This window comes from Acipenser ruthenus, chromosome 4 (genome assembly GCF_902713425.1).
Source record: "Acipenser ruthenus chromosome 4, fAciRut3.2 maternal haplotype, whole genome shotgun sequence".
Lineage (NCBI taxonomy): Eukaryota > Metazoa > Chordata > Actinopteri > Acipenseriformes > Acipenseridae > Acipenser > Acipenser ruthenus.
Genome location: NC_081192.1, coordinates 45,205,518 through 45,222,013, shown reverse-complemented (window position 1 = coordinate 45,222,013; position 16,496 = coordinate 45,205,518). Strand labels below are relative to the sequence as shown.

Genomic DNA, 16,496 nt, shown 5'->3' with positions numbered 1-16,496 from the left:
ATAAAACAACCAGCAATTCTTACATGTCTATAAACCCCATGGATCGTATGGTCTCAGACAGTCAGATTACAAATCCAGCTTTCATTTTCTCACCTTTAGATGATTTTTAAGATAACAATCCTGACAACTGCAATGGCGGTTTAGTTTCAAGCAAAGTGATTCTGGACCAAGAAAATAATAATTTTAAGACATTTTTTTTTCACTTCATAATGAGAATATCTTGCCTTCTTCACCTGTGGACTGGGGCCTTCCCAAACAGGCACTATAATCTGTTGATGTCCTGAATTTTTTTTTTTTCAAATAAAAAATCCATGCCAATGTTACAAAACGAGAAACAAACAACTTGTCAGTGCTTAAGTGCTCTGCAATTAAATGACTTAGTTGTTTGAAAATATGACCCCTCACACTTGCATCTAATCTGCATACTTCTGAAACCACTGAAACCGCCCTCCTGTCTGTCACCAACTCACTAAAGTCTGCCCGAGCTGCCTCTCTCTCCTCTGTCCTAATTCTCCTCGACCTCTCTGCTGCCTTTGACACTGTTGATCACTCTATTCTACTATCATCTCTTGCTGACCTGGGGATCTCTGGCACTGCTCTGGCCTGGTTCTCCTCCTACCTCTCCAACCGCACTTACCAGGTAACCTGGCGCGGAGCAACCTCCACACCTCGCCCTCTCTTAACAGGAGTCCCCCAAGGGTCAGTCTTGGGTCCTCTCCTGTTCTCTCTCTACACCCGCTCCCTGGGCCCCCTCATCGCATCCTATGGTTTCTCATACAATTTCTATGCTGATGATGCTCAGATTTTCCTCTCCTTCACCACCTCTGACTCCACCATCCACTCCCGTATCTCTACCTGTCTGTCTGCTATTTCCTCCTGGATGCACTCGCATCACCTCAAACTCAACGTCTCTAAATCTGACCTCCTTTTCTTTCCCTCCTCCTCCTCCCCCTCCTCTGATCTCTCTATCTCTGTTCCTCTGGAATCTACCACACTCTCTCCCTCTTCCTCAGCTAAGAACCTCGGAGTCACACTGGACCCCTGCCTCTCTTATTCCCAGCACATCTCCACTCTGGCACGCACTTGCCGATTCTTCCTGAGCAACATCCGAAGAATCCGACCCTTCCTCACCAATTACGCCACCCAGCTCCTGGTCCAGGCCTTGGTACTCTCCCGCCTAGACTACTGCAACTCCATCCTGGCTGGCCTCCCTGCGTCCGCCACCCGTCCGCTCCAGCTCATCCAGAACTCCGCTGCCCGCCTGGTGTTCTCTCTGCCTCGCTTCTCCCATGCAACTCCATTGCTCCGCTCACTCCACTGGCTCCCGATCACCGCTCGCATCCAGTTCAAGACTCTTGTACTAGCCTACAGATGCCTTGACCAGACTGCACCCAGCTACCTCCAGACCCTCATCTCTCCCTACACCCCCACTCGACCTCTCTGCTCCGCCTGCACTAGAAGACTGGCTCTACCTCCTCTACACTCCCGTGCCTCTAGAGCCCGCTCCTTCTCCACCCTCGCTCCGCAGTGGTGGAATGACCTTTCTACAGATGTCAGGACTACCCAGTCCCTGACCACATTCCGGCGCCTCCTTAAGACTCAACTCTTCAGACAGCACCTGTAGAACTCCTCTGTTTTTCCCCTGGGACACTTATCACCCTTCCTTAAACGCGCTTTACTTGCTCTTATCTGCCCCCTATTTTACTGCATTTAATCCTGTGCTTCAGAGTACTGTAATCTGCCAAGTGTTTAATCTGTAGTATTTCGTATTTAATCATATCCTGATGTAACTATCACTGACACTGTTATCTGCTCCATTATTGAATCGTATTTTGTCATACTTGTACTTGCTTGAACCAAAGTCATTGTATTTTGTCTTGCTCTTAATTGTATTAATACTTGTACTGTGATTCTTGAAATGTATTTTTGTTTACGATTGTAAGTCACCCTGGATAAAGGCGTCGGCTAAGAAATAAATAAATAAATAAATAAATAAATAAATAAATAAATAAATAATAATAATAATAATAATAATAATAATAATTACTGTACAGTACTACACACTCTTGGTGGAAATGTAAAAAATAACTTTAATATTGAGCAGCACTTTTCAGAAACAAACAATTAACTAATAGAACAGAGATCCCACATTTCATGTAAACCCTCTGTGAATCCCATCAGAACCAAATAAATGGTTAACTTGAGTGGTACCCATGCGTGCTCTGACACCCAGCCCTCAAGCTCGCTGAATAATGTAACTGTCCTCAGGTTGGGATACACCGCTTTTCTACCCTGACTGTTCTAATGACAACCGTTCACAACAAATAATATAGACAGATACGACGACAGCTCAGGCCAGACGTAAAGAAAAGGTTAATGGGGAATAAAGATGTTAAACTACTGTTAAAAATCGATTCCGACTTGCTCGTTTCATAGAATACTAGCCTAGTCAACGTCAAGGCACTTTCTTACTTTCTTAGTTTACATTGATATTAGTTCTGTCGGTGCTGGATAAGTATCAAAGTTCAGAATGGGTTGTTCGACCAGCACTCAAACCCAGGAGAACAACAGACCGGGTGTGAAACCCGAGGAAAATAATGGAGGAAATTTATGCGGTAAGTTTAAATAAATAAACTAACTAACAGTCAGGTAACGCTATATATTTACTTTTCCATGTAAGCCATGCATAATAACTTTTTTTTAGCACATAAAGCCGTCAGTTGATTTAGGCAAAGGATATGTTGCTGCTGTAATAAGATTGGAATACCGTATTTCTCTATTGGTGCACGTTTAAAATACCGATATTATTAATGATAAAATGCCGACAATTTCACATTGATTCATGGATTGGGATTCTATGCAGTCTATGGATTTAAGAATTTATTCTGCACGGTGTTATAAATCCAATATATACAGTAGCCATAAGAAAGCTTCATCTACTTTGTCACTTGGCTGCTGACATCATATTGCAGATAGTATTATTATTAATTAAGGATACATGCATGCATTAAACAGACGTCTGTCCTGATTATGTCAATTGTATGTTACATATATGGGTAATTTAATACCCTACTAACTAATTCGTATTTTAACATAATGAGGTTGATTGTTATGTTTAATAATTCAACGAGGTGAACTGCAGCTTCAAAGCGTTTAGTCAATCACACATAGTTATGTCTAATTCGTTGAGTGGAACGTTTAAAAGGAACCTGGGTTGCAATAAAAATCAATTTTATTAACTATTCAATGGAATGTATTATAGGAAAACACAAATATTTGAGTTTCAGAGTTTTTCTAAAAGAAAAACAACCTAAACTCAGATGTTTCTTAAGTTGGACCGTATCCAATGGATGTTTCCAGAGAGGTATTATAAAGACACTTGTGGAGAGCTGTCGTCTTCAATTCTTCACAGACTGGTTCTGTCCCTGTACCACTGTTCACACTCCAGGTGGGTTTGAAAACAGTTGTGAACCCTGGTTTTATACCAGGTTAGTGAATATAGACTACCATTTTACAGAATGTCAAACCAAGTTAATGCAAACAAAGATCTTCAGTTTGAGGGTCATGACATGTTCCCCAACTGACTAGTTAACTCCAAAACACTGATAGATTTTTTTTTTTTTTTTTTTTTTTATGAAATTTGAATTCTGTCCAACATCAGTTTAAAAACAAAGGAACCCAGCTGACTTTTGTTCTGAGAAATAAAAAAAAGTTTAATATCAGAAAATGTGGCTATTCCATGACAGAATAAACTTGCTCTGAATCATATGGTCATTGAAGGTTGGTGTGAAAGGTCACTGAAGAAAAAAAAGGGTCACTAATTTCACTCTATCCTTGATACTTGATAGGCTGGCACTAAGATATGTATTAACAAACCTAAATGATAATGTCTAGTTTGAATGTGAGTATTTGCTTGTTAATTTATTAGTTTTCTGTGTTGGTGGGTTTTGAAGCCTATTGCTTAAATTCTAAATTCAATTTTAATTTAAATATTTTTTATGGTATGATCTTTTTGGTATTGCAAGTGTCAGATCTAAAGTCTCAGCTCTAAAATCAGACCATAGTAGTATATTATAAGAGTGCCTAGGCCCTATACACAAAGGCTATTTTAATCAATGTTTTGATTTATACTGTAATTGAGTCATGTTTTCATTTTTCACTATTTTTTGTGAGGGTTTTTATCATTTTTTTTTTTTTTAGCAATGTTTAATGTAAGCTTAATTTAAAAAAAACAGTCCTTAAGAACATTCCTAAAAAAACTCCTTAAAACAGGAGGTATTTGTTTTTGCTGCTAAATTATTTTGCCCATCTAGTATGGAATTTTAAACTTTAGCCAAATTATAATGTACTGCCAATATTTGTTAAAACAAAAATAGCACATATTGCTGAAACCTTTTTATGGTTATATGCATACAGATGTATCTTAGTAATGGTAGTTATTAAATAGTTCATATAATGTTTCTCTCTGCACACATTTGTTACATTATGCTGTGGTAAAGGGAAGAGTTTTGTACACTTAACAGAAGCAACACAGTAAAAAATTAAATCTTGTAATACCAAATAAAACAAAGAGATTAACATGCCGTGCTTCTGCGGTGGTTCCTTTTTTGCTTGCAAAGCTCGGTAGCATGTTATTAATTGTTTGTCTCGCAATAAAATGATTTGCTAGTGTTAACAGCATAACTTTTTAAAAAAAAAAATTTTAATGTAGTAGTCGCCAATTATTATTTATTATTTTTCTCCCAATTTAGAGTATCTAATTATTATTTAGGCTCAGCTCACTGCTACTACCCCTGCTCTGACTCGGGAGCGGCGAAGACGAGCACACGCAGTCCTCCGAAGCGTGTGCCGTCAGCCGACCGCTTCTTTTCAGACTGCCGACTCACCATGGAAGCAGCTCTCGGGCAGCTTACAGGCAAGCCCACAGGTGCCCGGCCAGACTACAGGGGCCGAAGGTGCGTGATGAGCCGAGGACACCCTGGCCGACCTAAGCCCCCCCCCCCCAGTGGTGCTCGGCCAATTGTACCCTGCCCCCTGGGAGCTCCAGTCCACGGTCGGCAATAGAATAGACTGGACTCGAACCGGCAACGTCCAGGCTATAGAGCGCATCCTGCACTCCAGTGCCTTTACCGGATGCGCCACTCAGGAGCCCCTACAGCATAACTTTTAAATGTCCTCTTATTAGCAAATGTGTAATGATGAAGTCAGCTAGCTATTTGACAGGTACTCTGGAACAAAAACTTTCACATTTGTGAGAAAAGATGCATCTATATCTAGACTACCTCCCTCGTTGGTTATATTACGTAATGTGTTTGTTAACCACATACCCTCTTTTACCATACCCTTTATATAAATTATTTGTTTTCAGAGATTAATATTGTTATATTGTTCACCTATTGCACATTTATTAATGATTGTCTGCCATGTTAAGTAACAGACTCTGATCAACAAAGTGTTATGAGCACAACCTTCTTTATTCAGACCAGAGGTATCAAAGGGCTAATGTTTATTTTTAGTGTTTCCTAGCAATCCCTATCCACAAGGCTATGGATCATTAAAAACATATTTAGACAAGGATTAGCCATTCCAAACATTGCTGCTTTTCAAATTTTAGGTCTTGCTTGGGATATTCAGTATAAACACAAGATTACAGATAATAATCAGGTATATTACAGAGATTCACTGGTAAATGTCAAGTGTTTACTAGAAGATTTTTTGTTTCCCATACAGTTAACAAAGAATAAATAAACAAACAGAAGAAAACTAAAATGGTTTGATAATGAATGGTAAAATGTTACAGATGGACTACTAGAGGCTTCAAAAGAAAGCAATCAGTTGTATTTTGACAGTCATTTTGTTATCATTAAATAAAACAGTTTACTCCAATCAACATAAGAAATTCAATAATCAGGCCCTGCAGTACATTCACAGACAGACACAGTGTATGCAGGTGCTACAGTATGTGAGCTTCCCCACACATCCTAGCAAACCACTTGCAATTCAGTCATCGGCATCTTTCAGGCAGATACTGACCTTGATTATGTGAAACTGGCTGCTGAATTTGTTGTGAGGATCAAGTATGAACCCCAAACTCAAACCACTGCACTGGAACCTTTTAGCCCCCCTAGGAGGAGAAGGCTAGTGCTAATCTTAGTGCTAATCGTATCACTGGTGGTTTTTGTTCTTTTCTCTTTAATTCAGGATGAAGATCAAACTCCTGCTTCTTGGTACACAATTACAGTAAAATGAACACACAGCGAAGGAAGTAATTGTGTACCAGGAAGTAGCATCAATGCTTTTTTTATTTTTTTTGTAGCATTGTATTTGAAATATCCACCAAATGTAACCACTTTTTGAAGTAAGCTGTTTTATCAATGCCAGCTGACATCTTTGGAGCTTCAAGGAATAAAGTTCAAACAACAAAACACAAATATAGTGTTTGCAAATCCTTAAAGGCAGCAAATAAGCTTGGTGAGTTGGTGGTTGTGTTGGACTTGGAGTGGATGGAATGATACGGGGAAGCCACATCGCTTCAAGACAGTCTACTGCTCCAGGCTAGACTTTTAAAGTTTAAAGGTCATCAGAAACCTGCTACCTACTCAGAATGTGCACAGTTTTAAAATGAGGAATATCAGTTCTCTTCCTGGTTTACTAAAAATAACTTGACATAGTTAAAACACTAGAGTAAAGCATAGTGAAACTGTCGTTTGACATACACACAAGTAAAGGAGAGTTGGGCCATAGTGGAGCTGACACTGTTTGTCTGACGCCTCTGTCTTTGAACTAACTGTCCTCTCTAATTAAACAGCCGCATCGTTGACAGTTCCAGGTAGTCTGAGGAATGTCTACAGCTATTCGGTTATGTTAGCAGACATGGCACCTGCTCTGTAAAATATGTTAAACATGTAAAAACATATTAAAATGTGGCTAGAGGCATTTGTTAATTTGTGTTCATTGTCATGTCAAGATGGTACAGTGCTTTGGGAGGTTGGCCCTGGTGCTGTAAAATGGATCTCCAATTTGTTCAGTCATGCCAAAAGTTTTTATTTTTACTGTTTATTACAGAATTATAGATGCAGAGAAGGACCCGACTTGTGTGTGCTTAGAATATTAGTGATCTGTGTTGTTATTTTGTTGACTGCTAAGAATTAAGAGTCGAGAAACAAAAAGAGGGAGTCTTTTTGTTTAAGACATTAAAGTCTTGTACAGTATACAACCAAATCCCAAACTACTAAAAACCAGCATTTTGGAGGGGTATTTTTAACAGCACAACTTAATCCTGACCTGAACACAAAAACTGCTATTTGCACCTAATGGCATAGTGGTTTTCTAATGTGGGCTAATGTGAACCAAACTCATTTCAGAGGTCTTATGCTCTCCAGTAAGAAGAATCATTGTCAAGGTACAGATTTATTTTACTCCATTTCATTGTTTTGGTAAACAGAGTAACTGGTACAATATGTCTGACATAAACATTACTTTAATATGATTGCTTTGATGGCTTCAAATACAAATATAAATCGACATATTTCACAACGCATTTCCTCCTCTTTCCTTTCCATGTGCAATAACATCTGATAACGATGGCAACACAGCTCCTCTGGATGAGAGTAGCCCCATTGCAGATGAAAGCGAAACTATTCCTGACCAGTCTGTCCTAAATCAGTTAAAAGAGACAGACACCCTGCCAGAGGAAAATGTACCAACTGAAAATACTCGCCCTAAGCAGACTGCACCTTTAGAAAACATGCTGTCGGATTGTACCGCTGTCGATTCATCAGAGGCAGCCGCTGAAGAAACTGTAGAGCCTGCAGCTGAGGTGGAAGAAGTCATTGAAGATGCCTCTGTGGCTAACTCCCCAGAGGATACTGCTGCAGTGGAACCCACACTCCTGGAGACCATGGCAGAGGACGTGGCACCCAGAGTCACAGAGGCAGTGGCAGAAGAGGCTCCAAACCCCCCTGATAGCTTGACAGAAGTGGCAATGGGCCCACCAGAGACAGAGGCTGAAATGGTACCGAGCCTCCCAGAAACAGTGATAGAAATGGCACCCAGCTTGCCAGAGGCTGCAACAGAATTACAGGAAACTGCTAAAGGTAAAAACATAGAAGATAAGTGCCAATCCAGCGATTCAACTCAGCGCTTTGGTAACTGATACTGCCAGTTGATAGTATAAAGGTGCAGTTTTGACCTGCAGTGTAGTGTTTGTGAGTGTGTAAATCTAAGGCTTTCTGAACCTGCCTGATTGGCCAGCTGAGCATAACATAAGGGTAAGCATCAAGCATCTTAATTACTATGCAAAATACTTGTTTGTATTTTTGGTTATAGAACTTGGAACATCTCATCCCACCTACAGGGGTTAGAATCCCAAATGGCAGTGCATCACACTGCCCATTACACTTATCAGGGCCAATGTGTAATATTCTGCAAAATGACTGAAATCCAAAAGTTTGCAGGTGGTCACAAAATGTAACTACAAGGAACACAGGCTTTTTGGTTTTACTGTGATTTACAATACTCTTGGATTAACCTTGCTTGCCTGTTCTTCACTATGCCTTTTCTATGTTCTACTGCACTTTGCTATGCTATTACCATAGTATACCACAGTACACTTATATATGTGTATGGGTGAACATACCAAGTATGTTAATTAAGCCATATAGCATGACAGGGTGTGTATTATTGTGGGATTTCTCTATGCCTCAGATGCGTTGTGAGACGCAACCTAAAAACGCAATAAAAAATGTCTTCATGCCCATTGGTTCATGACACCTAGCTGTCACTGCAGTCAATTATCTAGTAGGTAATGACCACTGCGTCAAACCTTAATGCTTTAATAAGATAATTTCCCATTAGAATGGCTTCCTAGTGTACAGTAGTGAGACATTTTACCCATTGGGAAAATACAGTTCAATTCTACCACAGAAAAGTATCTGGAACATGCTGCTTGGCAATAGTGTTCAGCAGTCCTATGTCCAATGCGTTTGCCTCCTTCCGTCCAGGCCTTAAACTCCTGTTTGGGTAAGTGCTTCCTAGTGCTTTCTTTCAGTGACTGTTTATTGTAGGATCAATAAGGTAACTGGAAGGTAACAAACATATAGCAGCTGATTAACTATGCCTGTCATTACTGAGCAAGGTTCATTATACAGTAAGCTGTTTATGATGAAAAAATACTTAACTAAATACATTGGCCAATTTGTTGTTTTATTTTTCATACTAAACCCTTTTGCATCACCTTATAGAATTAACTAGAATGAAACCTGCTGAATAATGTCATGTTAACATATTGAATTACATACTGCTTAGTAGTTTTCCATATACTTAACGAAAAACTGAGAATGTGACATTTCGAAATCTAACAGTACTGTACTACTATTATGGCTTCCAGTAGACTTTTGAGATATTTTGTAGTTTCTTTGATTACCTGTTCTTAAATATTGTTCATATAGATACCTCCTGTATTAATAAAGTCTGCATCTTTTTCCTTTTTAAATATGAGAGCTCCAAGCATTTCTCTCTCACTTAATTTGCTTCCTTGGGATGCATTAACTTTTTGTGCTCCAGCACTAACACCCAATCCTGGTCTCTTAATTATCTTCTGCTGCTCTGTATTTTTTCTAATAGGTGTTTGCTGAAAAGGAGTTGACCATTTCTACCCTGTGGTCAAGTATTGCCTAATTAGGAGGAGGTACCACTTATATTGTCAAATTAGATTAGTAACCTATTGGAAATGTTCCTCAAATGACAATATGTTCAACCTGCTGGAAAAAGATAAGACTCCTCCACCTGGGTAATGTCCAGACCTGCTCTGTTTTTATTTACATCCACTCTCTAACAATGCAAAAATGCTTTCAATGTTCAGGCCAAAAAAACATGAATAGGAATGAGAAGCAGGAACTCGCTCTCTCTGAGTTGCAGATATCACAGTTAAAACAAATTATTTTCAAATAAACATGCATATAGATATGCCTCAGACCATGAATACCACACAGGGTTGCCTGGCAACCATTCAGAGTAACAGAAAGAGCTGCCACAGCGCTCAGGAACAAAACAGAACTGATGTTAAAAAAAATGCAGGTCTAATTTATTGATTGATGAATGGTCATGTGACTCCAACAATGGGTCAACATCCTATTCAATGGGCAGTAAGACATGAAAACCATGATAATAATAACAAAAGCTCTGGTTTGGTTTCTATAGTAAGCATAGAGGATAAAAGGATTCACAGTTATTCCTATTGAGTTTTCATTGAATCGTTTCCTTTAAGCCTGTATAACAGACTCTCACCAAAGTATGCCACAGCTGCATATTTGGACACTTCAGGGGCAAATCCATGCCTGGTACTAAACAGTAGAGTTTAGTGCAGAAAAGAAGCAGACCCTGTGAAACCTCCTGACAGGCTTGTAAACACTTCGACAGATGATCAGCCACCAAAGATAAGACAACAAGATACATGCTTGTATATGATTTACCATGCTTCCACTGTTTTACTATTCTTTGCTATGCTTTATGTTATACAACAGAGGAAGAATTAGGGTGCATACAACTATATGTAAAAAATATATTGCCAGTGTGTTCCAGGGGAAGTCAATAGATACACAGTAGGATACACCTGATACAGGCCCAGTCGTCCACATGTAACCAGAGGAAGAAAAGTACATTAGACAGCTCCTAAAGGGGCACACTCATTGCTGTGTTGCCAAAAAGCTTGTTGTTTGTAATTTTCCTGGGAATAATTATGCGAGGTGACATTTCCAGTTGGTTGGACACAAGGAAAGCAGTTATTATTTATTTCTTAGCAGATGCCCTTATCCAGAGCGACTTACAATTGTTACAAGTTATCATTATTTTTTACATACAATTACCCGTTTATACAGTTGGGTTTTTACTGGAGCAATCTAGGTAAAGTACCTTGCTCAAGGGTACAGCAGCAGTGTCCACCACCTGGGATTGAACTCACGACCCTCTGGTCAAGAGTCCAGAGCCCTAACCACTACTCTACACTGCAGTTAATGAAACGGGCTGATGGTAGAGGTGTACCATCTTGCGCTCAACTACAATGCTTTTTGTGGCACACGTGTAACTCGTAGACGTTGCCAGGGGGAAAAATAGTTAATTGCCCCTTTAAAATGAAAAAAATGCCGTTTTTAGAGGCTGTCTGCCATGTTCTATCAATGGTTCAGCTAACAAACAAAAACTTGATATGCATGCTAGCAAAACCCAAATGTCCTTATGAGAAGGCACTATAGGAAGAACAGAAGAACGCAGTGATCTGATTCAAGCATTCAAAATCCTAAAAGGTTTAGACAATGTCGACCCAGGGGACTTTTTTCACCTGAAAAAAGAAACAAGGACCATGGGTCACAAATGGAGATTAGATAAAGGGGCATTCAGAACAGAAAATAGGAGGCACTTTTTTACACAGAGGATTGTGAGGGCCTGGAACCAACTCCCCAGTAATGTTGTTGAAGCTGACACCCTGGGATCCTTCAAGAAGCTGCTTGATGAGATTCTGGGATCAATAAGCTACTAACAACCAAACGAGCAAGATGGGCTGAATGGCCTGCTCTCGTTTTGTAAACTTTCTTATGTTCTAAAAATTGTTACATGTTCCCAACTGGAGGAACAGTAACTAAACAATTCCCGATTAAGTTACATAATGTATTCAACAAGGACCAGGAAAACGATATAGAGGAAACTCTTTTGATAGACCAACCAAATATTCTTTGAAACACCCCGACTCAGAAATCAAAGGTATCTCGTCATAGCGAAAAAAATAAATAAAAACTCACTAAGAAACAAAAATAACAAACAGTAGACATGTAGTTTGTTAAGTACATTGAATCCTAAACCTTGGACTCTTGGTGTGTTGGTATGATCGATCAGAAAAGATACTGGGAGTACTTGGACTAGAAAATGAAAATGAAATATTTGCAAAACAGTTCTGAGCAGGAACTGAGAGGTTCAATGTACTGTACGGTGCAACTCCACCCCTCAACACACAGAAAAAGACAAACGTTGTTTGTTGTTACTCGACATTATATTAAATACACCAAAATAACACTTCAGGCTGTCACCTGCTTATACCAGCCAGTCAAGAGGCACCTTGAATAAGCAGCCATGAATGTCCAGTCCCTTTCATCACTGGTTTACTCATGCTATGTGTATACAGAAACACCACATGCTGGATAGTTAGCATTTTACAGCTTAATCTGCGAAATCGTCTAACCACCCAATCAGAACCAGGAAAGCAGCTGCATGCATAGCAGCCTATTAGCCACACTACCTTGATATTTATATTAAAATAAGCATTTGATATAAAATGCTAAACGAGTGGGTTGAAGAACTTGGAATCAGCCCCGTGTTAAGAAACAATTTGACAAATACAGCACGGCCAAATGACCACATTAAAACTGCCACTGCCTTTGTGCGCACACACTGTAAATAGCACATGAGAGAGTGACCTTTTAACTAGCGGTTCAAATGCATCCTGATTTAATCTCCATGGTTACTGTTTCCAGGTGAGACAGGAGAAAAGGTGGAAGATGAAACGCAGCAGGAGGCAGCGAGCCAGGAGCCTGAAACAAAAGAGGTTGAAACAGGAGAGACGCTGGAGGCTGCTGTGACAGAGATAGGCAAGTAGACTGGGAGGTAAAATACATTGAGCCTGTTCACAAAACTTCCAAGGTGCTTTAAAGTAACGTTATGTTAAGGACTATTAAAGCCTATTTTCATTAATTAATTCATGTGTGCAGTTCACAAAACAGCAAAAAACAGTCCTTAAAGTTTTGTGAATTGGGCCTGTTATTATTATTATTATTATTTATGTCTTAGCAGTCCCCCTTATCCAGGGTGACTTACAATTGTTACAAGATATCACATTATTTTTACATACAATTACCCATTTATACAGTTGGGTTTTTACTGGCGCAATCTAGGTAAAGTACCTTGCTCAAGGGTACAGCAGCAGTGTCCCCCACCTGGAATTGAACCCACAACCCTCCGGTCAAAAGTCCAGAGTCCTAACCACTACTCCACACTGCTGCCCCATTATGACTGATACCTTGTTTTATTTGCATTTCAGTAACCAGCAGCAAGGACTGAAGCAACACAAGGTGCAACAGTACCATTATTGGACACTATCCATTACAGTGCAACCATACAGTTGACAGTTTCGCACGTCTGGAACTCTAAAAGCTGGTGGAAGAACTGCTCTGGTGAAGTCTACAAACATGTTGAACCAAGTAGTTTCTAACTTGCCAGTTGCCAAGATACAAAATAAACAATTACAATGGGGAAATGTAACTATACCTGCCAGAGTGTGCCTGTTTCTGTAACTTTGGGGTATTTCTAATTATTATTATTATTATTATTATTATTATTATTATTATTATTATTATTATTAGTGGGAAGAGAGCTGTTCTTCTTTTAAGTTGCTTGGGCTGGCAGGATGTGGAGGAACACAGTTCATTGTTTTACATGCCATGCAATGACCTTCACTATGCTGTCCTTTTTTTTATCTCAATGAGAGGTCTCTCTGTGTCCTCAGGTTATATATCTGCATGTAGCTGTGCATATTTGGAGCCAAAGAAATACTAGTTCTCATTTGTAAGTGCTGTTTTGAAAGATGTAATTACCTAGGGGGATTATCTTTTAACGTCTGGCATTATGTTACACATGTGTTGACTTTATTCAAAATATTCTTGCAGCAAAATATTATTATTATTATTATTACATTTTACTGACCAAAGTTTGAGAATACTGCCTGAGACTGTTTTAGTTATTACGATAGTGTTTTCAAAGTGAATCTAAAAAATGAGGATTATAATGTATTTGTATATTGCTAGAACTGTGAATATGGTATTGTGGTAGGGTGGAAGACCAGCCAGTTAATTAGGGCTAAGTTTGGCAGGGACGGGGTTAAATCTGTCCCTGCCAGCAATCACAAGTGTGGCCATTCCCCAATTGGGTTACTGAGTGCTAACTGGGGGATGGCCACATGTATAAAGGCCACACCTGTGATTGTTGGCAGGCACAGATTTAACCCCATGCCTGCCACAGGTTGTTCTTTTCTGTGCATTTGCAGGGCTGTGCAGGTAAACATACTCTGCAGCCATGCACAGTGCAGTGTATTTGCAAATAATATAACCAGCACCATAATTCTGAATTACACAGGCTTGATGTGTTGGAAATGGGATGCTATAGTTTAACAAATTATATATTTGATTCTACTAGGCAAGTCATTAATATGAGTGTATTAACAATGAATTATTAGTAGGGTGGTCTAACATGGTTTGCTTTATTAACATGTAGATTTAAAACTTAAAATGTATAAAACTTTTTCTACAGAGTATGGATTGGTATTGGTATGGAATAGTGTTTGAAAAAAATATGCATGGAACTACTTGCTGTTGCCTTGTTAATTTTAACACTATGCATACTATATATTTACTTTTGAAACTGCTTATTGTACATTTGAAAATAAAAATCTTATACATGGTAATATTTTACGAAGTGCATTATGCTTCACTGTACACCATCTGTCATGCTAATTGGTAAATACTGGACTTCATATTTGGAGCCATGTGGTACATACGGTAATATCGTGTCTGTAGATATTAAATAGGAACTGTGTAAATATTGTCAAATATGGTCTGCATGTGTGGTTTGCAGAATATTAAACAAGCAACATTGAAGGGCATGTCTATCACGTTCACAATGGAGCCATGAAGAAGTAGATCCCCATGTCTTACATACACTGTATTGAGCCAGCCTTCAATATGAATCAGGATGTGGGTCCCTAGCAGAAGGATAATAAAGGTACATACGAATACTATACACCACACATTATAGTAGGGCAGTTTCCCACACTTCAACATGTTAAAATATCTGCTCCAAACCAAAACATGCCCACTGGCAAACATTACGTTTGTATTGGACGATACCCATAACTGAAATAGACCCAGAGCATCTTAGAATACAGCTGTGTACCAAATGTGAAGGCCGATCCACAAAGCTTTAATGAATTGTTTGATTTTTTTTTTTTTTTCAATGCTTGTTTTTAGGAGCAAAATACAGTTTTATATCCATGAAAGTGTAAGGATTATTGCCCACATTGGGGGAGTTTCCATGTGTATTCTAATTTTTCTCGAGACATTGTGCTCGAGCCAAATGAAAAATGACCCTATACATTTCGGGTTTCCATTAGCTCAGTTTATTTTACTCTAAGACACTCTTTTCACCTGTGTGGTCCAGTGGTTAAAGAAAAGGGCTTGTAACCAGGAGGTCCCCGGTTCAAATCCCGGCTCAGTCACTGACTCATTGTGTGACCCTGAGCAAGTCACTTAACCTCCTTGTGCTCCGTCTTTCGGGTGAGACATATTTGTAAGTGACTCTGCAGCTGATGCATAGTTCACACACCCTAGTCTCTGTAAGTTGTCTTGGATAAAGGCGTCTGCTAAATAATAATAAGCTCGGCAAATGAAGGGGAAAGGAAGAGGTTGATATGCAAATTAGCCATGCATACCGTTCTCGTGCTGTTTTCGCAGACAGCTCGGGAAAATGTGGTTTCCATGCACAGGGAACAGGTACAGAAAAGAATCTCGCCTTGAAATCCATGGTTGTCAGGTGACATCTTGTCTGAGTGAAACTTTAAAGCACAGTGTTAAGCTCATGTAATAAAGCTGTGATTTGTAAATGCCTTCTGTCTGGTTGTATAATAATGTGGTTTACTGCTCTAGCCCAAATTGTTTTTCAAATGTCCATTGGTGAGGTGGCATATCGTTAGTAGTGAATAATATTTCAACTAATTTATCACACAACTTATTAATTAAAGAAAAAAGAACATAATTAAACTAGAGGTATATACTGAAACTGTCCAACCCAGCTATTGCAGATCACCATGGCTGAAAACCAGCAGAGACACAGGATGATAGAGATCTGTGCCAGACACCTTCCACGTATGCTCCCAAGGCTGTCTGGATTGGGAGCAGTGGACGTTTTCACGTGAAATGTGGGTTTCCATGTGAAAATGGGTGTGGATTTCCTGTGTTTTACATCATGCTCACGAGTAAATGAGATTTACCCTATCCCTCTCTGTGGCCGTTATTTTCAGCCACAAACCTGATCCTCTCGAACTGTTCTCCCAAATGTGTACGAGCATCACCACTTCACGTATAAATGACCACACATGGAAACTCCCCCATTGTCAAACAGGTAACACAGCAATAATGATCCATGATGTGCTATGGAACTGAAAAACCAGAGCACTTGTTATGTTTTTGTTTTTTTTATCGCTCTTCCTGCAGAGGACAGATAGATCTCAAACCCCAGTCCACCAGAGTGGCCATTTTAAAAAAAGCTTTGAAACACACTTTAAACTTATCAGTTATCAATATTTAAACCAATGTGTAACCTTAAGTGCTCTTTCAATAAACTGTTTTTTTTAAGAATGTGGTGACATGGTTTAAGAAATGTGTTCAAGTTTGCTGAAGTTC

The 16,496-nt window shown here is 39.3% G+C and overlaps 1 protein-coding gene across 2 annotated transcripts; it reads left to right on the top strand.

Moving 5' to 3' along the window:
- Window positions 1-2,264: 2,264 nt before the first annotated feature.
- On the top strand, window positions 2,265-16,225 carry LOC117400020 (glutamate-rich protein 5-like). 2 transcript variants are annotated; one of them, XM_059022443.1, is made up of 4 exons: window positions 2,265-2,615; window positions 7,596-8,096; window positions 12,522-12,635; window positions 13,085-16,225. In XM_059022443.1, exons 1-4 carry the CDS (start codon window positions 2,531-2,533, stop codon window positions 13,102-13,104), a joined length of 720 nt encoding a protein of 239 aa, XP_058878426.1. In that variant the 5' UTR covers window positions 2,265-2,530; the 3' UTR covers window positions 13,105-16,225. The 2 variants fall into 2 exon arrangements, with proteins under 2 accessions (XP_058878426.1, XP_033855367.1); XM_033999476.2 differs by having other exon boundaries at window positions 12,522-12,651.
- The last annotated feature ends 271 nt before the right edge of the window (window positions 16,226-16,496 follow it).

Coding starts and splice junctions, on each gene's coding strand:
- LOC117400020 (XM_059022443.1), top strand. CDS start 2,531: ATGGGTTGTTCGACCAGCACTCAAACCCAGGAGAACAACAGACCGGGT. Junction 2,616..7,595: donor TAATGGAGGAAATTTATGCG/GTAAGTTTAAAT, acceptor ATGGCAACACAG/CTCCTCTGGATGAGAGTAGC. Junction 8,097..12,521: donor ATTACAGGAAACTGCTAAAG/GTAAAAACATAG, acceptor TACTGTTTCCAG/GTGAGACAGGAGAAAAGGTG.